At 49.8% G+C, this 23,018-nt stretch overlaps 3 protein-coding genes across 3 annotated transcripts; 2 read left to right on the top strand and 1 right to left on the bottom strand.

The window, feature by feature from the left end:
- Nucleotides 1-3,782: 3,782 nt before the first annotated feature.
- On the bottom strand, nucleotides 3,783-4,355 carry PtA15_6A99 (uncharacterized protein; the record flags this gene model as incomplete). The annotated part of the gene is made up of 1 exon (XM_053170670.1): nucleotides 3,783-4,355. The coding sequence occupies one exon, from the start codon at nucleotides 4,353-4,355 to the stop codon at nucleotides 3,783-3,785; it is 573 nt and encodes a 190-aa protein (XP_053021026.1).
- Nucleotides 4,356-12,239: 7,884 nt separating this feature from the next.
- On the top strand, nucleotides 12,240-14,151 carry PtA15_6A98 (uncharacterized protein; the record flags this gene model as incomplete). Its single annotated transcript, XM_053170669.1, has 11 exons — nucleotides 12,240-12,600; nucleotides 12,682-12,710; nucleotides 12,807-12,850; nucleotides 12,953-13,007; nucleotides 13,117-13,161; nucleotides 13,251-13,345; nucleotides 13,439-13,447; nucleotides 13,547-13,604; nucleotides 13,681-13,816; nucleotides 13,898-13,986; nucleotides 14,077-14,151. The coding sequence occupies 11 exons, from the start codon at nucleotides 12,240-12,242 to the stop codon at nucleotides 14,149-14,151; spliced, it is 996 nt and encodes a 331-aa protein (XP_053021025.1).
- Nucleotides 14,152-14,876: 725 nt separating this feature from the next.
- PtA15_6A97 (uncharacterized protein) lies at nucleotides 14,877-15,975 on the top strand (the record flags this gene model as incomplete). The annotated part of the gene is made up of 2 exons (XM_053170668.1): nucleotides 14,877-15,105; nucleotides 15,182-15,975. 2 exons carry the CDS (start codon nucleotides 14,877-14,879, stop codon nucleotides 15,973-15,975), a joined length of 1,023 nt encoding a protein of 340 aa, XP_053021024.1.
- Between the last annotated feature and the right edge of the window lie 7,043 nt (nucleotides 15,976-23,018).

The raw sequence follows: 23,018 nt of genomic DNA, 5'->3' as shown, positions 1-23,018 counted from the left end.
GGTGCAAGGCTTTCCCCAATAACATAAAGAGTAGAAAAAAATGATGAAAGCAGGGGTGCAATAATGTGGCACACCACTGTTAATATTAACTGTAACTATTACAGTGTAAAACACTTAAATTAACATTACATTACTGTTATCTGTAATGCCACTACCCTTTATGGGTGTAAGAGCTGGTTATATATGTGGAAAAAGGGCTGGAAGAGTTGGATATTTATGTGGCCAGAGGAGCTACAAGAGCTAGGCGCATGGGGTATGGGCTTTGTATATGTGTGTCAGAAGGAGCTCTATTAGCTGGATAGGTGGCAGAAGTGCATATTGAGATATTGGTGTGGAAGGGGGGGGGCCTAAGAGCTGGGTATTTATGTGGCAGGAGGAGCTGGATGAGCTGGTTGTGAGCTGGAAGAGTTGGGATGGTGTGTGGCTGCCAGAGCTGGGAGAGCAGGTAGTCTTGCCTTGGGCCAGAGCTGGAAGAGCTGGGATGGTGTGTGGCGGCCCCAGCTTGGGGAGATGGAAATCTTGCCTTGGGCCAGAGCTGGAAGAGCTGGGAATGTCAGCCTTAGAGTCAGTGTAGCTGCCATAAAGTCTGCCTTTTCTACACTCTTACATATAAATTACTTCATATATTTTTAATCTCAAGAGTTACACTTATTTTGACTGCATATTTATTCTGTTTCCTCATGCAATTTTAACCCTAGTTACAACTCACCAATTCCTTGTAACTCTACTCCTTCCCTGAGTTCTTGAGTTATGGTGTGCATGCACAGTTGTGACGTGGCAGCGCTACCAGGCGCGCCAACCACTTGTACATATGTAATTATGTAAGCAAACTCTGAAAATTTTCGAAGTCAGGATCCCCCTTGCCTGAGAAGGATCTACAGACTTCAGCACACCAGAACCACACCCCCAGATAACCCAGGATCACCCCAAAAGGATACACGTACTGTCACAGGCACCTAGGATATTGACAGTGAGTATACCTTTCTTTGAACCTTGATTATCTCAGAGTAAAACTCTGTTGTCTCTTGACTGTTTCTCTTTCTTCACATTTTACCCAACTCTCTCAAGATCAAATGTTCCTCTGTTAAACCTAGACTTTGTCTAAAAATCAGAGCTGAGTAGTTTACTGTTCAGTGTCCCCCCACAGTCTCACTGGTGCGCACAGAGGCTGTAGCCCTTCTTGGTCTGGCACAGCTTTCCTTACAACTTTTCCAGGTTGTTCAAGTTGACTTTGAGGATCCTCTTATAAAGAGTAGATAGACCACCTCCAGATCATATCTCTCTCTTTCTCTATTTTCTTCTCTCTCTTCTTTCCTCTTTTTGTTTGTAGTTCTTTATCCCAAGAAATACAAACAGTGCCCACCTTTTCTTTGTGTCACTTTAGAGACTCAGGCTCACAGGGAAGGTGGGTGGTGGGTGGAGCTGGCAGGGCTGGCAGTCTTTCCTTGGGCCAGAGCTGGAAGAGCTGGGATGTTGTGTGGTGGGTGGAGCTGGGAGGGCTGGTAGTCTTGCCTGGGGCCAGAGCTGGATGAGCTGGGATGGTGTGTGGTGGGTGGAGCTGGGAGGGCTGGCAGTCTTGGCATCTGGAGCTGGGAGAGCTGGAAATCTTGCCTTGGGCCAGAGCTGGAAGAGCTGGGAAGGTGTGTGGTGGGTGGAGCTGGCAGGGCTGGCAGTCTTGCCTTGGGCCAGAGCTGGAAGAGCTGGGATGGTGTGTGACGGCCGGAGCTGGAAGAGCTGGCAATGTTGCCTTGGGCCAGAGCTGGAAGAGCTGGGATGGTGTGTGGTGGGTGGGTCTGGGAGGGCTGGCAGTCTTGGAAGCCTGAGCTGGGAGAGCTGGCAATCTTGCCTTGGGCCAGAGCTGGGATGGTGTGTGGTGGGTGGAGCTGGGAGAGCTGGCAATCTTGCTTTGGGCCAGAGCTGGGATGGTGTGTGGTGGGTGGAGCTGGGAGGACTGGAAGTCAGGCCTCTGTCCAGAGCTGGAAGAGCCTGGATTGTGTGGTGGGTGGAGCTGGGAGGACTGGCAGTTTTGCGTTGGGGCAGAGCTGGAAGAGCTGGGATGGTGTGTGGTGGGTGGAGCTGGGAGAGCTGGCAATCTTGCCTTGGGCCAGAGCTGGAAGAGCTGGGAAAGTGTGTGGTGGGTCACGGAGCTGGCAGGGCTGGCAGTCTTGCCTTGGGCCAGAGCTGGAAGAGCTGGGATGGTGTGTGGTGGGTGGAGCTGGGAGAGCTGGCAATCTTGCCTTGGGCCAGAGCTGGAAGAGCTGGGAAGGTGTGTGGTGGGTCACGGAGCTGGCAGGGCTGGCAGTCTTGCCTTGGGCCAGAGCTGGAAGAGCTGGGATGGTGGTTGGGGCCAGAGCTGGGAGAGCTGGTAGTCATGCCTTGGGCCAGAACTGGAAGAGCTGGGATGGTGTGTTGTGGGTCACAGAGCTGGCAGGGCTGGCAGTCTTGCCTTGGGCCAGAGCTGGAAGAGCTGTGATGGTGTGTTGTTGGTCACAGAGCTGGCAGGGCTGGCAGTCTTGCCTTGGGCCAGAGCTGGAAGAGCTGGGATGGTGTGTGGTGGGTGGAGCTGGGAGAGCTGGCAATCTTGCCTTGGGCCAGAGCTGGGAGAGCTGAAAAGGTGTGTGGTGGGTGGAGCTGGAGGAGCTGACTCAGTGCCTGCATTCGGTGAGCTGCATGAGCCATGAGGTATGTGCTGGTGAGCCAGCCTCCCCAGCTCAGCAATGAATACGGTCCCAAACCGGAGATGAGTACTTTTTTTTCTTGGTTTGGGACCAAAGAATTTGAGTGTCACAGGTGATCCAAGTGGCAATGGGTTTGTTCGGGTCGTGACGAGCTGACCAGAAAGCATCTTGGAGCATCATCTGTCTAGCTCGGGTGTTCTTCTTGTACGCATCGCAGATAGTCTTGAAGAGGACGTTCACCGGCTTTGTTTCCTTGTAGCGAATGGCCAGATCGATTGATAGAGTCATCTTCAGGGTTGCCCAACACATGTCAGAGAGGGTGTCCCAGTCGGAACCGGACTCTTCGGCGTAGTAAAGGCGCTGGGAACCCTGGGTGAGTGGCTTAATTTCCTTGTCCTTGTAATCCGTCTCGGGTCGAGGGAGTTTGCCGGTAACAATGTTGTGCACCCCCACAATCGCAAAGAGCTCCTCTAGTCGAGTGCGCCAAGAAGGAAATCCGACCGAGTTCCCATCGAGGACTGGCACATTACTGATGAGGGCCGAGGGGTTTTGGATTGATCGTGGAGGCATTTCTTTATTCGATTTGGTGAGCTTAGTGAAGACTTATCAAGCAAGTTTCGGATTCAGTTTTGAAGGGAGCGAGATCAAAGGTGAATGATAAAAAATTTTGTCGCGAGCAGGCTGAGTGATGGGCCTCATAACCTGTTGAGGGTGACAGGAGATGAACACTGAAGTTCACAGACGTGAAGTCTAGTGACACTCAGGAGTGAGGAAAGAGATGATTCTGATTCACTAAGGAGAGAAACGCCTACGGCAATCTAGTATAGACTATATACAAGATTGCTAGTGTTATGTTTGAAGCATACTGTATAATGAATATAAGCATAATTCAACAGGTATTGGCTGCACTATCAAATTGGAACGGCAGTTTATTTGACGTCGGTTTTGAGATCTTGTGCAGGAAGACTCGCATGAGCTTGAGGAGCACCATTATTGATTGTCCAACTTTAACAATACTTTTTCTGTTGTTTTTGTTGTCTGCGCAATTGGAATTGTTAATATTAGCTACAAGTCCTAGTACCGGGTCGATTGATTTGGCTGTCGCTAGCCAGTTTTCTTGAAGAAGAGCGAAATCCGATTTTTGCAACAAGTGATGAAGACGATCAATGTGTTGGAGAGGATTACTGATTTGGTGAGATCAGATATCTTCGCTTCATCGTCCGAGCTTCCTGGTTCAATGGTTATGCGTGACCAGACCCTCACAATTTCCATCGCTTCCCCGGAAAGTTTTGTGGCTGTTCCGAGGAAAGTCCGAGTTCTTTCTTGGAGACGAGAACAGCGAAATTTTTTGCATGAAGTCAAGTGATGGTCGTCGTTATTGACAGGTAGGGGTGGCTCGGCTGCCACGCCCTTCACCACACCCATTATTTCACACAAAATTTCCATGAGATCCAATACCCTTTCCAAGATTTCTAAGATTAATTTGCCTTTCAGACTTTCATGAGTTTCGCCGCAATCTGGTGGGCAGCCGCTGAGTAAGCTTAAAATACCGATGACCGTGTCTTTGAACGATGGCAGATGGAGTGTTTCGAGTTGCTCCAACACTTTGAGTTTCTCGCCCACGCTCTCAACCGTCAATGGCTCCTCATCCTCATCCTCGAACCCAAATCCATACATTGTATGCTCCAATAGATGTAACAGTGTATATTGAAAGCCCATCTGGGCCAACCTTTCCTTAACATAAGAAACAATTTCTAAATAATTACGATGTCAAAGCATGTTTTTATCAATCAATGTGTTTCTCAACTTTTGCTTCGAAGCTGTGACTGACCTGGATTCCCTGGATTGCTTTTGTTATCCGGATCAGACATGGTCAGGACGACTTTTTCGGGCTGAATCTTAACACGCTAAATAATGGAGATGAGCCTTGGGACTATTTCAGATAGCAAATAGGTAACAGCAAGTGCACACCTTATTCGAAACCTGTCTTGAAGAGCAAAGAGGCTGGGGTCCGGGAGAAGAGCATCTCAACTCCAAAGGATAGAGACCTTTTCCATTTGGATCAATACATGTGTTTATCCTCCTGATGGGATTTTGAAAGTTGTTTGCAGTCATCATACATATTTACTTATGTGTACAGCAATATCGAGAAAGCTTGCGTTTCCAGCGGTCCGACTTTGGACCGCCAACTTGACTTCAGCCACAGCTGACTTCAGCCAACAGAAGAATACAGCTTCTGTATCTCTCTGTCCCCCTCCTCTCTCTCTCTCCTCTCTCCATGCCCCCCCCCCCCCCGAATCCGGTCAGCCGCTGTGCCTCCCCCCCCCCCCAAGCCACCGACCCACATTCCGGCCGCCGGAGTTTTTATCCAGCAACCGCCGAGTTTTTTTTCCAGCAGCCCCCGCCCGCCTGCCGTCCATCAATCGGCCTCACTAATCAACCCAAAATCTTTTGACCGGCCAATCGTGAGCTCCATTTCTCTTCCCCCTCCCCCATCGGCATCCTCTCCAGACTATCAGATCTGACAGTCCCCTCTCCCATCACAGGAGCCGCAACACCTAGCCGCCATTTGATTACCCGACAGAATCAACGGAACCCCCCTGTGGGTTCTCCGTTGGCCAGTACTCATTAGATATCATTTCCGCAACACCAAGGATACTGACCAGTCTCCAACTACACCCGCTGAATGCAGTAACCAGAATGGTATTTGTGAAATACTCGCGAGACGTCAAAGTGATTGTGGTAAAGCTTAGCCTCCAAGGACTCATGCTCGACGAGATCAACAGCACCATTGACCACAAGGTGTCTCCAGACTTGCTTGGCCGTTGGAATCGGCTGTACCGGACCACCCGGGATGTTGTGCGCGACCCCGCCTTATACGCCGACCGCGGCCGTCCCCTATCTTTCACCGCGGAGGAAAGAGATTTTATATTAGCCGCGCTGGACTTAGAACCAACGCTGTACTTGGATGAGATCCAATCCCACCTTGCAGCCATGACCGGGGAACTGCACCCGCTTTCTTCTATATCGGACGAATTGAGGAACTGGCTCAACTTTACGAAGAAAGTAGCCCGGACGGTTCACCCGAAGCAATGTCCTCACAAAAGGGCGGTATTTACGGCCACTATCGGCCCATACCCGTCAAACTACTTTGTTTTCATCGGTGCGTCTGTTATTTTCTGATGCTCACATATTCCCCACCGACGCAGCTGAAATTCCTGTTTGTTCCCAGATGAGTGTGGTGTGTCTCTTGGCACACACTCCCGCAACAAGGCGTGGGCTACCCGCGGACGTCGGACAAGTCGGATTCATTGAGAACACAATGCCACGCGCGTGTCGGTGTTGCCTGCGGTATCCCTTGATGGGATGCTCTGTGTGATGGCTCAAGAGGGGTCCATGCGGCGAATAGACATTGAATATTTCCTGGAGGACGTCCTGGTAGGCCATATCATTCGAATGTCCCCTTATGCGCATCCGCACAAGCTAAACATTTGTCAATTTCTTGGGTTTTAGATGCCTGTCATGAATCCGTTCCCCGGCCGCAACAGTGTCCTTATCATGGACAACGCGGCGATCCATCACCGGGGTAGGATCGCCGACATATGTATGGACAATCAGGTGTTGTTGGTGTACTTACCGCCTTATTCTCCGGATATGAATCCGATTGAGAAGGTTTTTTCGGCCCTCAAATCTCAACTGAAACGACAGCGATTACTCACGGGTACCGAGATTGACGCCGACATCATCAAGGCGTTCCTCCCCACGCTGGTGAACCCTGGCATGATGAGCAACCTCTTCAGGGGCAGTGGGTATCGACCCTAGATCCCAACCACGGGGAACTGCACCTCCTTTGCTTGCTTCCTAATCTGCTACCCCCCTTGTTCAATGGTCAATTATTGCCTTGTATCCCATATCATTGAGTTATCACATTAGTCTCAATAAATTTGGTAATCCACGGGCCCGAGGGGCCAGAACTCTCAACACATACTCTTACCCTGTTTTCCAGCGGCCTGGACCGCGCCGACGGCGCTGTGAACCAGCTCTAAGTGATGAGTGCACCAATGTGAATTTGCTTTCCCCCGCATGAGGGAGTGAGGGACTTGTCCGTTTTTGACAGGCCCCTTGGGAGTGAGGGACTTGTCCGTTTTTGCCTCGTTTATGAGGGGCCTGTCTGCCAGTCAAAAACGCGGGACTTACCCCAAATTTGCTTTTGCCCGCATGTGGGAGTGTGGGACTTGTCTGTTTTGCAGACATGCACTCGTAACTTCCGCGGGTGCAGTGCATGACAACATAAGAGAGAATTATGCGTGTATTCCCGATATCATCAATATATAAAAACAAGTCAATCATTGTTAAGCAAAAACAATCCGAGATATGATAAACTACTAGTAGTGAAGCAAGAAAATTCCAAGGCATCAAAAGAAATCAATCATGGGATCAAGATAAATATAAGAAAGAGCGTGTGTTGTGGCTGCTATGGGGCTGATCCGCAAGGAAAAAAAGGGCACATGCCTCCAAAAAAAACCTTGGGATACTCAGCAGCTCACAAATGCCCGGTGAGTTATTCATACCGACTCATTCGTTGTAGTGAGTAGGAATCAGGTCTTGAGCCCCAGATAGAAGCTGTCGCGCAATCGGGATTGGGAAGTTCATGGTTCTCAACTCGCGCAAGTCGGTCTCTGCGAAAAAACTCCAGTGGCTGACCAGCGCAATGTTGATTAAACCACGTGGGTTGGGGTTAGTTCGGCTGAAGTTGCAGTGATCGAGGAACTCCTCCATTCCAAGCGCGCGGCCGGCTGCATTAAGTCGTCCGGGTCCGTGCTTGCGAATCACCCTCGGCGGACTAGAATCAGATACCCAGCCGTCCAGAGAGTCAACTGGTGCGGCCGTATCGCCACGGGCGGGGGGGCGGCCAGCTTCGCTGAGGTAGAACCTGAACCAGGGGCTTTACGAGTCGGAGATAAGCCACTGGGACGAGGCGGGGACCGGCGATTGTTGAATTTGAGCCGGCTCATGGTGTGTGCCATGCCGTCTGTGGCAGGGCTCCGCGGAAGTTTGCAAACAGGTGATCGGTCTTGACCGCCTGAGATGTATTCTATATCCGTACTCGCTTGAGAGCGCAGGCCCGAGGCCGAGGCGGAGTGAGAGCTTTCGAGCTCATCGGGTTCTGGGCCGAGATCCGCAGGGAACATGTCACTGACGGACAGGGAGGGGCCCTTCGACGGGAGTGGCGAGCCCGGGAGGGAATTGAGGGGAGGCACAAGTTGATCCAATTCAGGGAGATCTTCGCGGCCGAGGGATGTGGGTGAGGCCAGGGGGATCCCCACGGGGCCCGAGGAGAGGACCCGTGGTTGAGATATAGGTGCCATATCTCCACTGTAAGGCTCGCCCCAATGAGTAGTCGAAGCAGGCGGGGCACACGTCGCTCTCTTTGTGTTCAGGGAAGGCGAGTCATCGGCGGTGAGTCGATCCGAGGGTGGAGCGTCAGTTCCTGAACCTGAGGGTGTTGCAGCGTGACTGGCAGGCATCACACGGGTTGGCAAAATGCGACCAGAAGATGAAACCCACTTGGGGGTGACCTTCACAGGGTGCTCGTTTGTCTGGCCGGTATTTGTGGCCCCCTTCGCCGTGCGTGCATTAATAGGCATCCGGTTGGCGAGCTCTTCAAGGGTATATACTGGCTTTTTGGTTGTTGGGAAATCTTTGGTCGCCGGGGGAGTATCCATGTCAACGTGGGGGGCCGAGAAATAGAGCGCTCGGGCCCAAATCCAGAGGTTATTGGTGTATATCCCAATTGAGTTATGCGTCGGATTCATCGGATCTTTGATGAATTTAGTCTCGCCATTCGCGCCATACTTCGTCACGATGTGTGCGGTTATTGCCCCAACAAGCTTGATAATTTCGGCCGAGTCCACATCTGACTTGGGCTGAATGTGTGGCCAAACATATCAGCTTTGGAGAAGGTTAGAATAAAACAAACCAAAGGTAAAAATAAACATACATTCATGACCAACCAATTGGCCTTGCGTTGCAGTGCTAACCGGGTCTCTTCTGGGGCATAATTCAGAGCCAGGTTTTCATCCTGAGCTCTTGCCTAGAATCCAAAAGAAAAACGAAAAACACATTAGCTTTGAAGCAATCAACGTAAAAATATGTTGGCGCAGGGACAAACCGCTGCAGCTTGCTTCTGCTGGGCCCCGGGATCATCCATAGTGATCCTAATGACCACATCGTTTGAAGGGTTGCGGACTACCTCGGCGACAAAAGCCTTGAATTCCTTCTCGGTCGAAATTGCCACGTTGGCCTTGACACCAAAAACTCGGTTGTTGCGGATGATGCACCTCCACTGCAGGGTACCTCCTTGTGCCTCCATAGTACGGAGGTGCAACGCAACGTAGGCGCGTTCGCCACCGACGCGGTTCATGACCTCCGACTTGAAGTTGGTCCACGAATGCGAGGTGATGCTGGTCGTCCAAGTAGGCCGATCCGTGGCGCTGTGGCCCAACTTGGACCATTCCGGGGTCGACGCCGCCGCCTTTCCATTATGAGCCACCGCAAGCTGGTGGGCCACCGCGGGGGCAAATACCGCACATTCAAGGGCGATCGTTCTGACATTTTCTACCTTTTTTGGCGCAGTTGGTACGGGTTGGTTTGGCTGGGACTGAGGCACGGGTTGGTTTGGCTGGGACTGAGAGGGGGCTTGCGAATCCCCAAACAAGACATACGATCGCGAGTCGCCGACATCGCCGAGGGACGGCCCCAAGTAGGATTCCTGTGATCCATTTGGATCATTAGGGAAAGGGAGGGGCGGAATGGTTGAGCTTTGGTGGGTATACATGGGTCCCTGCCGTGTACAACATGGCCGGATCAGCATGTGAAGGCGCAGGGAACACAAGTGTGAAAAATAAAAACATACAATAGATTTCTTTGCCGGGTCTGGATTTTGGGGCGGGCGGGTCCAAAACTTGGGTTGGTGGGAGACGGTTAGGCTGGATTGAAGATGTGGGACTGTCAGATCTGATAGTCTGGAGAGGATGCCGATGGGGGAGGGGGAAGAGAAATGGAGCTCACGATCGGCCGGTCAAAAGATTTTGGGTCGATTAGTGAGGCCGATTGATGGACGGCAGGCGGGCGGGGGCTGCTGGAAAAAAAACTCGGCGGTTGCTGGATAAAAACTCCGGCGGCCGGAATGTGGGTCGGTGGCTTGGGGGGGGGGGAGGCACAGCGGCTGACCGGATTCGGGGGGGGGGGGGGGGGCATGGAGAGAGGAGAGAGAGAGAGGAGGGGGACAGAGAGATACAGAAGCTGTATTCTTCTGTTGGCTGAAGTCAGCTGTGGCTGAAGTCAAGTTGGCGGTCCAAAGTCGGACCGCTGGAAACGCAAGCTTTCTCGATATTGCTGTACAAGCTGAACAGATATGTATACAGCCATGTTAGAAAAGCTTGCTTTCGGGCAGGCCCAACTTTTCCGCCCCTGCCTCCCTCGCCCCTCGCCCGGCCCGGCACCCTTGTCAGGCGAAACCGGCTGCCCGAACGGGTTTTGTCTGCCTGTACAGTGAAGCTGTACAGGCCTGTGGCTGAAACGCTGAAATCGTTTCAGCCACGCGAGCCGGCAAGCTTTTCTGACATGGCTGTACCATTCCCGTTTCCAACACCATCCAGATCGACCAGCAGGATGCTTGTATAATCACGAATTGGGTTGCACCTCGCCAGACCTCGCCAGCTCTCAAGGGCACCCGTGCTACGCGAGGCTACGCGATACTCATGCAGTGATGGTTTGAAGCTGAGCCCTCTCAACGACCAGTTAGAACCAATCATCAAGAGGAATGTGTACTCAAGTAAAGACAAGAAGCAAGACACGATTTAAGATTGGTTCTAGGTTCAAGCCATGCCATCCAAGGAAAATCTACAACCCCAGCTCAAGACGGATGGACAAACAAACACGAACACACACATCAAAATCAAGCAGTGATGTAAGAGTTTATTTTTTTGTACCAAACACGGTGTGAGCTGCTGCTATCATGAATATACCAACGGCGGCTGCGTTTGTGGGTACACATCTGAGCGGGACCAGAATTTCTTGTTTGTACATATGTACTCAGCTTCAAGAGCAAACAACAGCCCCATTGAAATCGATACACATTGCGATGCCATAGATGTGGCAGATCGCGGAACGAAAGCAGAACCTGGAGGGACGTTCGGCTGGGGTATATCTGAACAGCAGTGTCAGTGAGGCAGTGAGATGGGATGGCTAAGTGGATGCAGGCCATTGAAGAGGAAGGTTGCGTACATTTTTTACTCGAATTCCTCAATAACATCCTCCAAGAGCGGCTTGAAAACGTCCCATAGCCATACGCCAAAGAACCGCCAAATCGAGGAGTACATCTTGAAGGGATTCTTATATGGGACGATTTCCAAGCGGAACCAGATAAAAGGATAGCAGAAGTAGAGTTGAATCACAGGTTGCAAAGAGCCTGTCGAAGTGAGACCCAAGCTGATCTTCATGATTAATTTGCTGCTTTCTTTGATAGTATGCGGAAAAGCAATTGTACAATCAGTTTGAATATTTCAACAATGTCCCCGGGATTGCGGCTTAAGCGGTTGAGTGTGTCGGTATTGATTGCTGTATCAAACGTGAACGGCAGTGTGCTTGATGTTGGTTTTGAGATCTTATACGAGAAGAGTCTGATTAGCTTGAGGGGCGGTATGATCGATCGACCCACTCGAACAAGATGTTTTCTATTGGTTCCATCTTCTGCACTATTGAGTCTTCGATTTTAGGGTGGGATGGGTGTTAAAAGCTCAAGTACTGGATTGATTGATGGTGCTGGTGCGAGCCAATCTTGGTGAAGAAGAGCTAGATCGGGTTTTTCTAACTGATGGACATGAGTGTTGACTGGTGATGAATCGGTCGTCATTTTCTGAACCAAACACGTGATATGAGCTGAAATTTCATAAGATTTGTTGTATCTTCAAAGATTGTTTCGGGGTTCAGGTTTCGATGATGTTCAACAGCTCAATTTTCTTGCCCATGCCCTCGAACATCACCTTATCAGCTTCCGCATCCTCAAACATCGTGTGTGCGCGGACAGAGTGTAGAGTGCATAATCAAGGCCCATCGGCTCCAATCTGTAAGGAGTGTAATTTTTGTTATCTGTGAGTTTCTCGAAATCATAGCTCTGTTTCCGGGGAGCTTTGACTAACTTGCACTTGGGTTCGTGCTTGTGCCCGGATCAGAGAGGGTCTGGTTCTTCGCTGTTTTCTAGTGGCTGGACCAAGATACAACGGATGGGAATGAATAAGCATAGTGAGTTTACTTCCCAAGGGAATGAAGAGAGTTACTATTCGTATTGTTGAGACTTACCTTGATGGTCAACCCTCCTGACGAACTAAAAGGAGGACGACCATTTTTGGGTGAATCTAGCCTCTCGAGATGACAACCTGATTGATGAGAAGAATTAAACACGATTGAGGTAAGAAATCCTCAGCGTACGTAGGATGTGAAAAGTCACAGGAAATTCTCACTTCCAAACGGAAACCTGCCTCGAAAAGGGGAATTGAGATGAACACCGGCGGGGGGATGGCTGCTCGGGTGAAAATAGGTTGTTTCACATCGGTTGGAAATCTTTCTTGGAGCCCGATGACGAGGCCATTCAGGGATCTCGAAGCGTGTCGGTCCGGATTCAGACACCACCTGACGCAAAAAGAAGAAGAAATAATCATGGTTTTACGTGAAGTTGTGTCGGCTGGGAGAGTTTCGGGGCCCGGGGCGCTTCGTCTTCCGAGCTCCGGCGCCGCAAAGTTTTTGAAACTCCGACAACTTGTGGTTCCTTTACCAACACCGAGTCACCTGCTTGAACCCAGCCCACACGCGTATCCTACTTCCGCTACAAGCGACCAAACAATGGCATCTGACGACGGACGTAAGCTCCCACCCCCGACTCTCCAGAAACCACCACTTGTAGTTGACCGATCCTTTCCTTTTGACTTGTCCGGACTCGCAGATGTTCGGGTGACCTATGAGGATATCCACGTGAGCACAATCCCTCCCCATTTATCTCGCTCCATCAGTCACTGACCATAACCTTTAACTTTTCCACTTCTTTTCTTATCCTTCTGGCGTGGTTAGACGACTATCGCTAACGCTTCTGCAACGATCCGGGATGAGTTCGGGCAAGTTACACCATCTCAGACCGGACCCGCCAAACACACGCACAAAAAAAAACTCATGTATATCCGTCAATCCATCACCTCCCGTCGTTGAATTTTTTGCAGGCCCGAAATTATGATCGCCATTGGAGGCGGCGGGTTTTTTCCAGCGAGAGTATTGGTTGGTTAGCTTTACCGATCTTCTAACTCCATGGGAATCGCAAAGAAAGAACAAAGGAGGGTTTTCTGGGGCAAGAAGTATCATCTCATTTCGCATGTTTTTTTTGCAGCGGACGTTTCTGAAGGATCCCAGCAAGAAAAACATCCCGATCCAGGTATGTGTGGCCGCTATCCCGAAGAACGCAGACATGCTCAAGAGAAGGCCGCGAGCGATGTGCTATGCTGATTGAATGGACCATTGCAGGCCATCGGATTGTCGTTGTATGAGGAGCTGGGGACGAGCGACCAGGCCGACGGGCTGCCGACTACCGAGGAAAAAGTCGGCAAGGAAGTCGTCAGGTATGTTGCCTTCCATTTGCTACGGTCTTAATTTGTCATCATAATCGGCAAGAAAAAGGCATTGACTGAGTCTGTATTCATCTGATCCTCCAGGACTCAATGGTAATCACCACTTTTCTCTCTCGATCCTCCTGCTCGCTTCTTTCCTCCATCGCCCCCAATTCACACCTAAACAACCGTGTTTCTTGTTTTCTGGTCCAGGCTTGACTTTACAACTCTAGGCCGGAACCCGCTTTTAGGCAAGAGGATATTGATAGTCGTAAGTCCTGTCGCTGCCTCATAAGTCCCACTCCACTGATACTCATCCCGACTCCTGTGAGCGCGCGCGTGTGTAGGACGAAGTAGACGACACCCGGACGACGCTCTCGTATGCGATCCACGAGCTGGAGAAAGACGTGCAGAGCCAGCTGGCTAAGCTCAGTGCGGCCGAACAGGCCCAGCTCCCGGCCACCCGATTCGCCATCTTTGTCGGTCCGTCCGTCTCCCCCCTTATCCTCTTTTTTTTTTTGGGATGGCCCAGTGTTGACGATCGAGTTGGCGGCTTTTGTGTAGTCCACAACAAGGACAAACCGAAGGCGGCTAGCATCCCCGGGCACATCAAATACTTCGCCGGCAAGACCGTCGGGGATCTGTGGATCGATGTAAGCCCGCCGTCCATCCTTGGTTCCGCCTCCTGGTCCCAGAAAACTGATACTGTTTCTTCCGGTGGGGGTTTGAATGTGCCTTTGAAGTATCCATGGGAAGCCAAGGATATTGATGCCCATAACAAGTTGGCCCAGGCGTCGGGCTCGCCAAAACTACCATGACACTTTCGCGATATCTCAGCGGGAGCCATAGGCTCGCGGGGAAGCAGACGCCGGGCCATGCTCCTGATAGACCAATAGAGTCAGTCTTGTTCGTCGGAAACCCCGTTGTAATTTTATACCATTTTATATCTCCTTGATCAATTGTCTAGTTCAGGTCTCGTTTTTTTTTTTTGTTTCTGGTATCTTCTCCATCCAAGTTCCATCTCTGTTCTCTATATCTTCGCAATGCAGCTGCAAGTAGAGAACCTTGTTTGCCATCCGACTCTCACCGATCTCCAGGATAGATATGATCAGAGATGGGTTGATCCAAGAAGATTCGTTATGGGTTGGTTCCTTTTGGATTTGCCAAGCTCTTGTTCATAACTTGATAGGCTCGTGAGGTCTGCATGTTTCTTTTTTTTTAGGAGGGTGATGTGGTAAGACTCCAGTCTAAGCAGCTTGGAACTGCAGGGAACGGCGTGTCTCCTGTAACTGATGGCTGAGTGTTCTGGTTGGAATGTTTATTTATTTATTTATGTACATAAGATGGGCTGTTCTGTTCTACTGTGGCGTGTGATTGGCTGAAGTGAGAGTGAGAGGGAGTTGACTCAGCGGGGGTTAGGAGACCATAGAGCTGGGGGGCTTGAGAATTCTTCACAGCCCCACCGCAATCAGGCCAGCTCTTCCCAGCGACAGCACCCGCAAACTTTAATTTCTATTTGAGCCGGAGAAGACGACGAAGAAGGATGGCATTGGGAGTGGCAGGCGCAGAAAACAGGACCAGCAGACGCAAGCGCACCCGAGCAGCCTCCTCCGAACACCCCCCAGCCCAGCACCCCCCCCACCATGACCACCGCCAGCCCATGACGCAGGAGAAAGAGCAGCAGCAGCAGCCGGCCAAGAAACGACGCAAGGGCGTCGCCGGCATCCTCTCCACCGCACTCGACGCAGCCCTCTTCACATCGGCCATCGGATGTCAGTCTGCACACACACCATCCCAAGAGACTGACTGACTGACTGACTGACGGAGCTTTCCTGTTTTGGCGTCTAGATGCTGCCTATCAGTTCTGGTGCGGCCGGACACTCGCAGAGGACGAGCAGGACCCACACAGCTTCGTAGCCCCGATCTCCCCCAGGCCCATCCCCGCCAAGCCCTCGCCATCCAGCCCAGCCAGCACCCACGCCGCCCACCCAGCCGCCCACCAGATCCTCTCGTCCCCCCCGCCGCCGCCCTACGAGCCGCGCCAGGCCGACCACCCCGCCCCTCCACATCCGCCCCCTCGTCGCCCGCGCCTCCGCGCCTCCGTCTCCCGCCTCCACCCCGCCTCCCGCCCTGCCCCGCCCGGCCCGCCCGCCTTCCGTCCCCCCATCAACTTCGTCCTCCAGCCCTCCGCCGCCGCCGCAATGCCCGCCCCTCGCAGAACAGCCAACCCCACCCGCCACCACCGGCTCCCCGTCCGCAGACACACGGCCCAGATCGACGACGAGCTGATGGCCGACTTCGTCTGCTCCCTCGACCCCTACGTCCCCCCGCCCTCCGACCCCCTCTCGCCCGAGCACGCCAACGACCCCGAGGAAGAGGACGAGGAGGACGACCCGGAGATGCGGGCGTTCAAGGCGCAGATCCAGGGGCTCATCGTCCAAGGCCAGGCCGCACTCGCCTCCAGACCCCCCCTCCTGCCCCCCATCCCCAACTCCCACTCCCCCCTCCTCCCCCCCTCCCCATCCGCCAGCCCCGCCCATCGGCGCTCGCAGAGCCATACCCTCGACCCGAGCCTCTCGCTCCTCCAGCATGCCCTCGACAATGCCGCCTCCAGGCCGGCCACCAACTGGTGGGAACGGTAGCCCCATCGCCTCCTCTGCAACCTATATCCCCCAAAATACTTCATACATCTCGCAAGCCCATCCATATCAGCGGCGCTGGTTCGCACGATCCGCTCACCGAGATCGTCTATGCGCGTCACATGGCCCTCGATCCAGACTTTCTATACACATCGATCACCCTCTCCTCGGCGAATCTCCAGTCTCATCCCTCTTTCTTCTCCTTTTCTCTTCTCTTGTAAATCATCTACACCCTTCGCACACACGCATATATATATATATATATATATTCTCTTTCCTGCTGGCTATCTTTCATTCCCCCTCACAGACTATCGCCTCTCGGTAAATTATACACCCCCTTGCTGCACACACTGATTTATGTTCTTCCAAGTCGCGCAGTTGCTGTAACTTTTCTTGTTTTCTTATCCATACATGTGTAGTTTCCTTTTTCGTTTATCAGTAGAGGTTTTTTTTTGGGGGGGGTCCGTTTAGTTTTGGTTTCTGTGGAGTTACAGAGATCCAACATCCGACCTTGCTTCTCTTGTCATACATAATATCATGTTTTAGTTATCCGCAGTCCTACCAGTGTCTACTCCTCGTTCTTTCACTCCCGAGAATCCACTTTATCGATTTCCTCCATCTCACCACTTAAGTTATCTTTTTATTGGTCTCTATGTGTAGAGAAGTTCTTTGCACTCAAATTCCTCCTCTTCATTATCCATCAATCCATACTCAACTAAATCAAGATGTCCCTCTTGTTGTGCAAACACTGTTTACTATGAGTATACTGTTGACATCAACAGCAATTTGGTCCAATCAGGCCCCATTTGGATGCCCTGAGGCAGGGGCACCCCGATATATGGTGTTGCAAGCCTGTCTGGGCACTCACCAAAGTTTGGCCGAAAAAAGGCCAAGTGCGCGTGGCCGGCCCTAAAGCCCGCTTGGCCGATCCTCAAACCCGCCTGGCACACTCCCAACCCCCGCTTGGCATATCGCAAAGTGGGCGGGGTTCGGCACAAAGCCCCGCTGGGCCGATTTCAAGCGAGGGTGCCGCGCACGCCAAACGCTGTGCCGGCCATCAAGGAGAGAAGTTTCCCTCCTCGATGGTCGGTCTACAAACCGGTCATCGAGAAGGGAAGACTCCCTTCTTGATGATCGATACAAGACTTAGTATCACCCACCGCGAAGGGAGTCTTTCCTCCCCGATGACCAGCCTACAGACCAGCCATCGAGAAGGAAAAGCTCCCTGATGTCCGATGTGCGATGTCGAGAAGGCAGAACGTTTCCCCTCCTCGAGGATACGTTGTTCTTGCCTTTTGAGGCAGAGACGAGGGCCGGCGCGTTGCATGCCAGGTCACAGATCCCATCGGCCCAGAGCTTGATCTCGGCCAAGCGGGACTTGGCTGTGTGCCAAGCTCTACCCGAGCTTAACAAAGCCTCTCGAACGGGGGTCCCGAAGGGACTCTCCGTAGGAGAGGCTTACCCCAAAAGTCAGCCACACGGCCTGAGCACTTTGAGAAATTGGCCTGATTTTCACATTTTTTAAACTCAACCTCTGTTTAAAAAATACAGAACCTCTCAAAAATAATTCTGAGCAGACAAAGCTGTAGCCTTGCGTCTCAGGTGTATTCCCTTTTTTTTTTGGAAACAATTGGCCAAAAATAGCCAGTGGCTTGTAATTTTTAGTCCATCATCCCCTGGTTTTTTCGGAACTAGAGTTTGACAGGTGCAGATCCATTTGGATCATTGGTCCATGGACCCTCTCACGGGCTTTTGACTAAATACAGCCAGTTGGGAGTGTTAAATCCATAGATTTTTGAATCTGATGATCATGATTGTTAGTCTAGTCAAAATACCAGTGAACAACGGTTTGGTTATGTAGTGCGCTGAGATCCAAGTAACCAATTCTTCAAATATCACACTTTTTTTTGTGAAACCAAACAATCAAGAATGGTGATAAAAAAGAAAAGCTTGACTACTCCATCCAAGCTTCCAACAAAGTCATCCCAAAGCCCAATCAACTCATTGAAATTACCTCTCAAGTCCTCATCTAGCTCGAAAAAGTTGGTAAATAAGCGCAAACAATCACAGAGCTCCAAAGACCCCACTACTGGTATTCATGTCGTGCAAAAGGTCTCTCGAAAGAAAGGTGAAGCCTTGGAGATGGAAATTGCCACTCGAGCAAAGAAGTTTTACGGTGGTCAAGAGGCATTAAAGCCACTTCAAATTCAGGCAGTAGCCAGCCTTGCGCAAGGACAAAACACCTTTCTGTTAGCCAGCACGGGATTCAAAAAGTCAAGGATCTCAGAAATGTATTTTAACTTGTTACCATCCTCTGCAAAACCCGTCATTTTGGTGTTCAACCCACTGGATGCGTTGGGCAACAACCAGGTGGAGGAGAAGATAAGATCCAATTTTACGGCAATTAATCTGACAAAGCTTACTTTCAACAGGCAAGTTGCCGAGGATATCAAGTGTGGAGTCTACAATTTTGTGTATCTCAGTCCTGAGATTTTCATGAACAACAAAATGTGGGATGAAATTTACTTCAGCTCGGAATTTCAACAACGCCTGGGCCTTGTTGTTGTTGACAAAGCCCATATGATCTACATATGGGGACTTGTTGAGAGCTCACATGGAAAGAAGTCATTCTCCATAATTGTACGACTTCAAGACTTTTCAATATTCCGTCCCTGTTATGGTAAAATAGGCTTGCATCTACAGTGTCAAAACAAGGCTCCAATCCTTTTACTTTCTGCAACATGCCGGCCAATTGCTGTGGATTCTATTTTGAGAAGCATGAAATTGACGACCAAGCTAATCAATGTGATTTGAGGCAAATTAACTTGGACCAAAATTCGTATCATCCGCATCAACATGTCCAATTCTTTGAAATCAAATCTAGACCTATTGGATGTTTTTGCGCTAAGGAACGAAACCTCAGACAAAGACATAGTACCTATGCTGATCTACAGCAGAACCCGAGCACAAACACTCACCGTTTTAGAGGTGTTGGATATTGCATGAGGAACACCTGGGGCCTGCTTAGATCCATTTAACACATTTTTGAGGAGGTTCCATTTGTGCACTGGAGCAAAGGAAAAGGAAGAGATCATCCAAAGTTATTCAGAAGATAAGTTTCCAATCATCTCCTCAACCATGGCACTTGGGTTGGGACAAAATTGGAAGCGCATGAGGAGTGTAATTCACATGGGAAGAGGCAACCTGGCAAATATATGTCAGATGATAGGGAGGTAAGACTGTCAACACGGTTCATTTTTTGATTAAGACAGATACTAACTAAGATTTGGTTGGGATGCAGGTGCGGGAGGGATGGACTGGCTATCCTCTTCGTGGAATCAAAGCGCAAGGGAGGAAAAAACAGCATAGCTGATTTCAATAACTTAACCAAGCAGTCGGACAATGACCGTATGGATGCGCTCGCGGTTACACCGGTCTGTCTAAGCATTGCGCTATACAACATGGACAACTTGCATGGGTACATCCCATTATTGAAGGACGACCCTCACTACATAGCAGAATTAAACCGACAAAAAGACGCAAACTTTCCAGACTGTTGTTGCTCCAATTGCATGGTCAAATCGGGTGAAAATTTGATTGAGAATTTGCGCAAGTTGAATAAGAATAACTTTGATGAAGCAATCAATGATTGCTTAGATTTTGGTATTAGTAACACTGTCAAGAAGAGAAAATACACTTGGACAGCCCCAAATGACACGGCTGGAAGTGATTCACAAACAATATATGAGTTCAAAAAGCACCTGATTTACATGTTCGGCAAGTTTCATGAGAATAAGGTTGGAAAATCAGGACATTCATCAGCTGCAGACCTTTTTGGTGACAAGGAAGCCGAAGCCATAGTTGCCAACTTATCCGACATTCCAGACATGGTCAAGCTCAACAAACTCATTGGTGGGGAAACAATGGATGGACAGCTTGATTTCTTAATGGGACTAATTGAAGATTTTCATAATGATCCTTTATATCACAAGCAGTTGGATTATCAAAGAAAAATGAGAGAAGAAGCCAAGGAGATCAAGAGACAAAAGAAAAGGGAAGCTGATGCTTGATACCGCACGAACCAAAGATCTAGACTGGCTTCAGCAATTGAACCGGTTAGAAACATGCCGGCCAACAACCTAGATAAAACACAGGGAAAACAAACAGACAAGATGAGGAAACAAAAGAAAAAAGAGGCCAACGCGCGATATTGGGCAAACAAGCAAGCCCAAGACCTAGCGGCAGCAGAGGCAAAAAAAGCAACAGCATCGGATAACGGGGCCCCTATTTCAGAGGTACCCAAAGATCTGAGGGCTCCGGCGGCGGACTCGGAATTGGCATCATATTTGTGTTCTGGGGACCCAGGAGCTGTTGCTGGAATTGGATTGATTTTGGACGGTTCAGGAAGGCAATCGGCGGAACAGGCAACAGGGCTACAAGTGGTGGAACAGGGGGCAGCTGTGGTTGAAGATAGATTGATGGCTGAGTAGGAGTCAAAATCAGATTTCCATTGGTGACCCAGGGGTATTGGAGGAGTTCTCTTCGTTCTCTTCTTCATTGTTGCCTTCTTTATTATTGGGTGTAGTTGCATGTTCTTGTATGAAACTGTCATTAATTTCACCCGGAGAAATCTCCCACATAAAATGGAGTTTGAAGTGAGATAAGTCACCCTTCTCCGCGATCTCAGACTTGATCTTGTTTAATCCAGCAGTAAGAGTATCTTCACAATTGGGGATGGTGTATTCGTTCAATCCAGGGCACTGATCAAGAATATTGTAGTTGCGTGCCATCTGGAGGAACATTTTGAGTGACCTTATTTGGATGTGGTTTTTATGTGATTGGTAAATGACCCAAGCTCCTCCTTCAATCTTGAAACTGTGACACGTTGAGCGGAGCTGAACATAAATTTGGTGAGATCAATTCAACATATTAGATTGACTTTCACAATCAGTGAGATAGAGATTAATGACTTACTATTGGCATGTTCAAAGAGAACACCTCTTGCAACCGCTCGACTTGGGTACCGATCCCACTTCAGTTGTATAGAAACTTCAGCAGATAGTTTTGTAACTCAAGATAGTAATCTTTGGCTACAAAGTGATCCGGTTGGCCTGTTGGGGAGAACAGCATACCGTGGAGTATATATTTTCGGAGTGCAGGGGGTAGCACCTTGGTGAGAAGGAGAACCATGCGAGGCAAATATGATCAATAGTTTACCAGGCCAGTGAGGGCTTGGGACATAACGGACCATATCTTCCACATATTCATCAGTTGTCCTATGTCGCCTGACTTCATCGCACGATTGGCCTCAACAATAGTGGCAAAGTCGTGCAAGCGGTTCATTAGAGTATGCAATTTGGGTGAATCTTCTTTGGATACTGATCAACGGGCTTGAGGCACAAAGAATTGGTTGTAGCATTGCTCAACAACCTTGTTCCACTGATCAAATTGGAGTTTTGGTAGCTCTTTGGTCACCGGATCACGTTCTGTCTTCATAATTACCCTGAGATAAATTAATAAAATCAGTGCTTCATATTTGAGATGGCTTAAAAACAATCCAAAAAACATACCAAAGAAAATAAAAGATAGAAGCCTTGTGTACCTTCTTGATGTTATTCATCATTGAGTTGAAATCTTTCTTAGGTATGGCCTTCTCAGATGGTATACCGAGGGCATGCAAATAGTGCCAGGCTCCTAAGTCATTTGTCTTGCTTGGATCACCGAAGTGCATCTCAAAAATGGCTTGTGATATGTTCCATAACGTGTGAGACGAGCCAAGTTGCATGCAGAGGTTGAGCAAGCTGTGATCTGGATGAGCGCTAGGTGTTCTCAAGGCCCGAAGAGAATTGAGCTTTGCACAGGTACCAAGATCGCCATCCATCAGTTGTAGTTGCGAGCTGAATTCTTCCGGGGAGAGGCCGGTTTGTCCTACTATGCTTTCGATAACCTGACCAATTCCTTCAGCTGAATTGTCAGATGCTTCCATGAGCTTGAGCATCTGGATTCAAGGCACGGAGAAATCAATCAGATCAATTGGTGGGGGATTTAAGGGAATCAAGGAGTTCTTGTTGGAGGGTTCAGCAATGTAACACATCATTACACAAGCCATCTGGCTTTTCAACACGGCTTCAAAGTGCAGGTCATCCTGGTGAGTTGGCAGAAATATTCGTGGGACAATCTGCAATTTCGGAATTTTACTAAGAGCTTTGTAGTACAAGGCAAGAGTAAGTTTGGAATGATCAAGTGACTGGAGCAGCGCAGGGTTGGGATGGAGGATATAGCCCCATGTACCATGAAACATCATGGATTGATGGCCAATGGAGTTTGTATGAATATGCTCCTTGATGTCAAGATTGTCGATACAAATTGAAGGCCGTAGTGGCCTTCCCTCCTCCACAGCCATTGAAGTCCTTAGATCCCGTGCCGCCATGTTTGACAACCGCCTCAGAGCCCTTAAAGCTGTTTTTTGGGAGGAAGTCAGCCCAATGAGGTGCAAGTAGTCGTTGATCCTTTCCAAGACGCCACCGGCCATGAAGCGTACACTGTTAAACAGCTGTAGTCCGTTACTTCGACGATTCCTTCCAAAAGCAACCATGGAGCAGATTGTTGAGGCTATCTGTGGATTCCAAAACCAAGGCATTAGGACCTACTGACAGTGGATTCCATTTCCTCATAATGTAAGCTTACCTTCTCCTTGCGAATACAAACACTGGAGGTGCCTTTGTAGCAATCTTCCTCCAAGTCCAACATGGTTTCTTCTTTGGAGTTGGGATTGATGTTGTCAGGTCCATCAGCTGGGTCTGGAACTTCATTGGCAGGCTCTTCCGCGTTAGGATCCAATGTGGCCAGAAGGATATTGAGGAGAAATGGCATATGGCTCCAAGTGAGTGTCTGTTCGCGAGTTCGGGCTGCATCTTCTTCAAAGAACAGTGGTTCAACAGAACAGGTGCTATGGAATGAACCATTTGGGAAATTTCCCCTTGGTGGTTGTTGGCCATTCAGAATTTCGATTGCCTATTTCAGACGGTGATTCAATTCCACTTAGC

This window comes from Puccinia triticina, chromosome 6A (genome assembly GCF_026914185.1).
Source record: "Puccinia triticina chromosome 6A, complete sequence".
NCBI classification, from domain to species: Eukaryota; Fungi; Basidiomycota; class Pucciniomycetes; order Pucciniales; family Pucciniaceae; genus Puccinia; species Puccinia triticina.
This window is presented reverse-complemented; position numbering and strand designations above follow the sequence as displayed.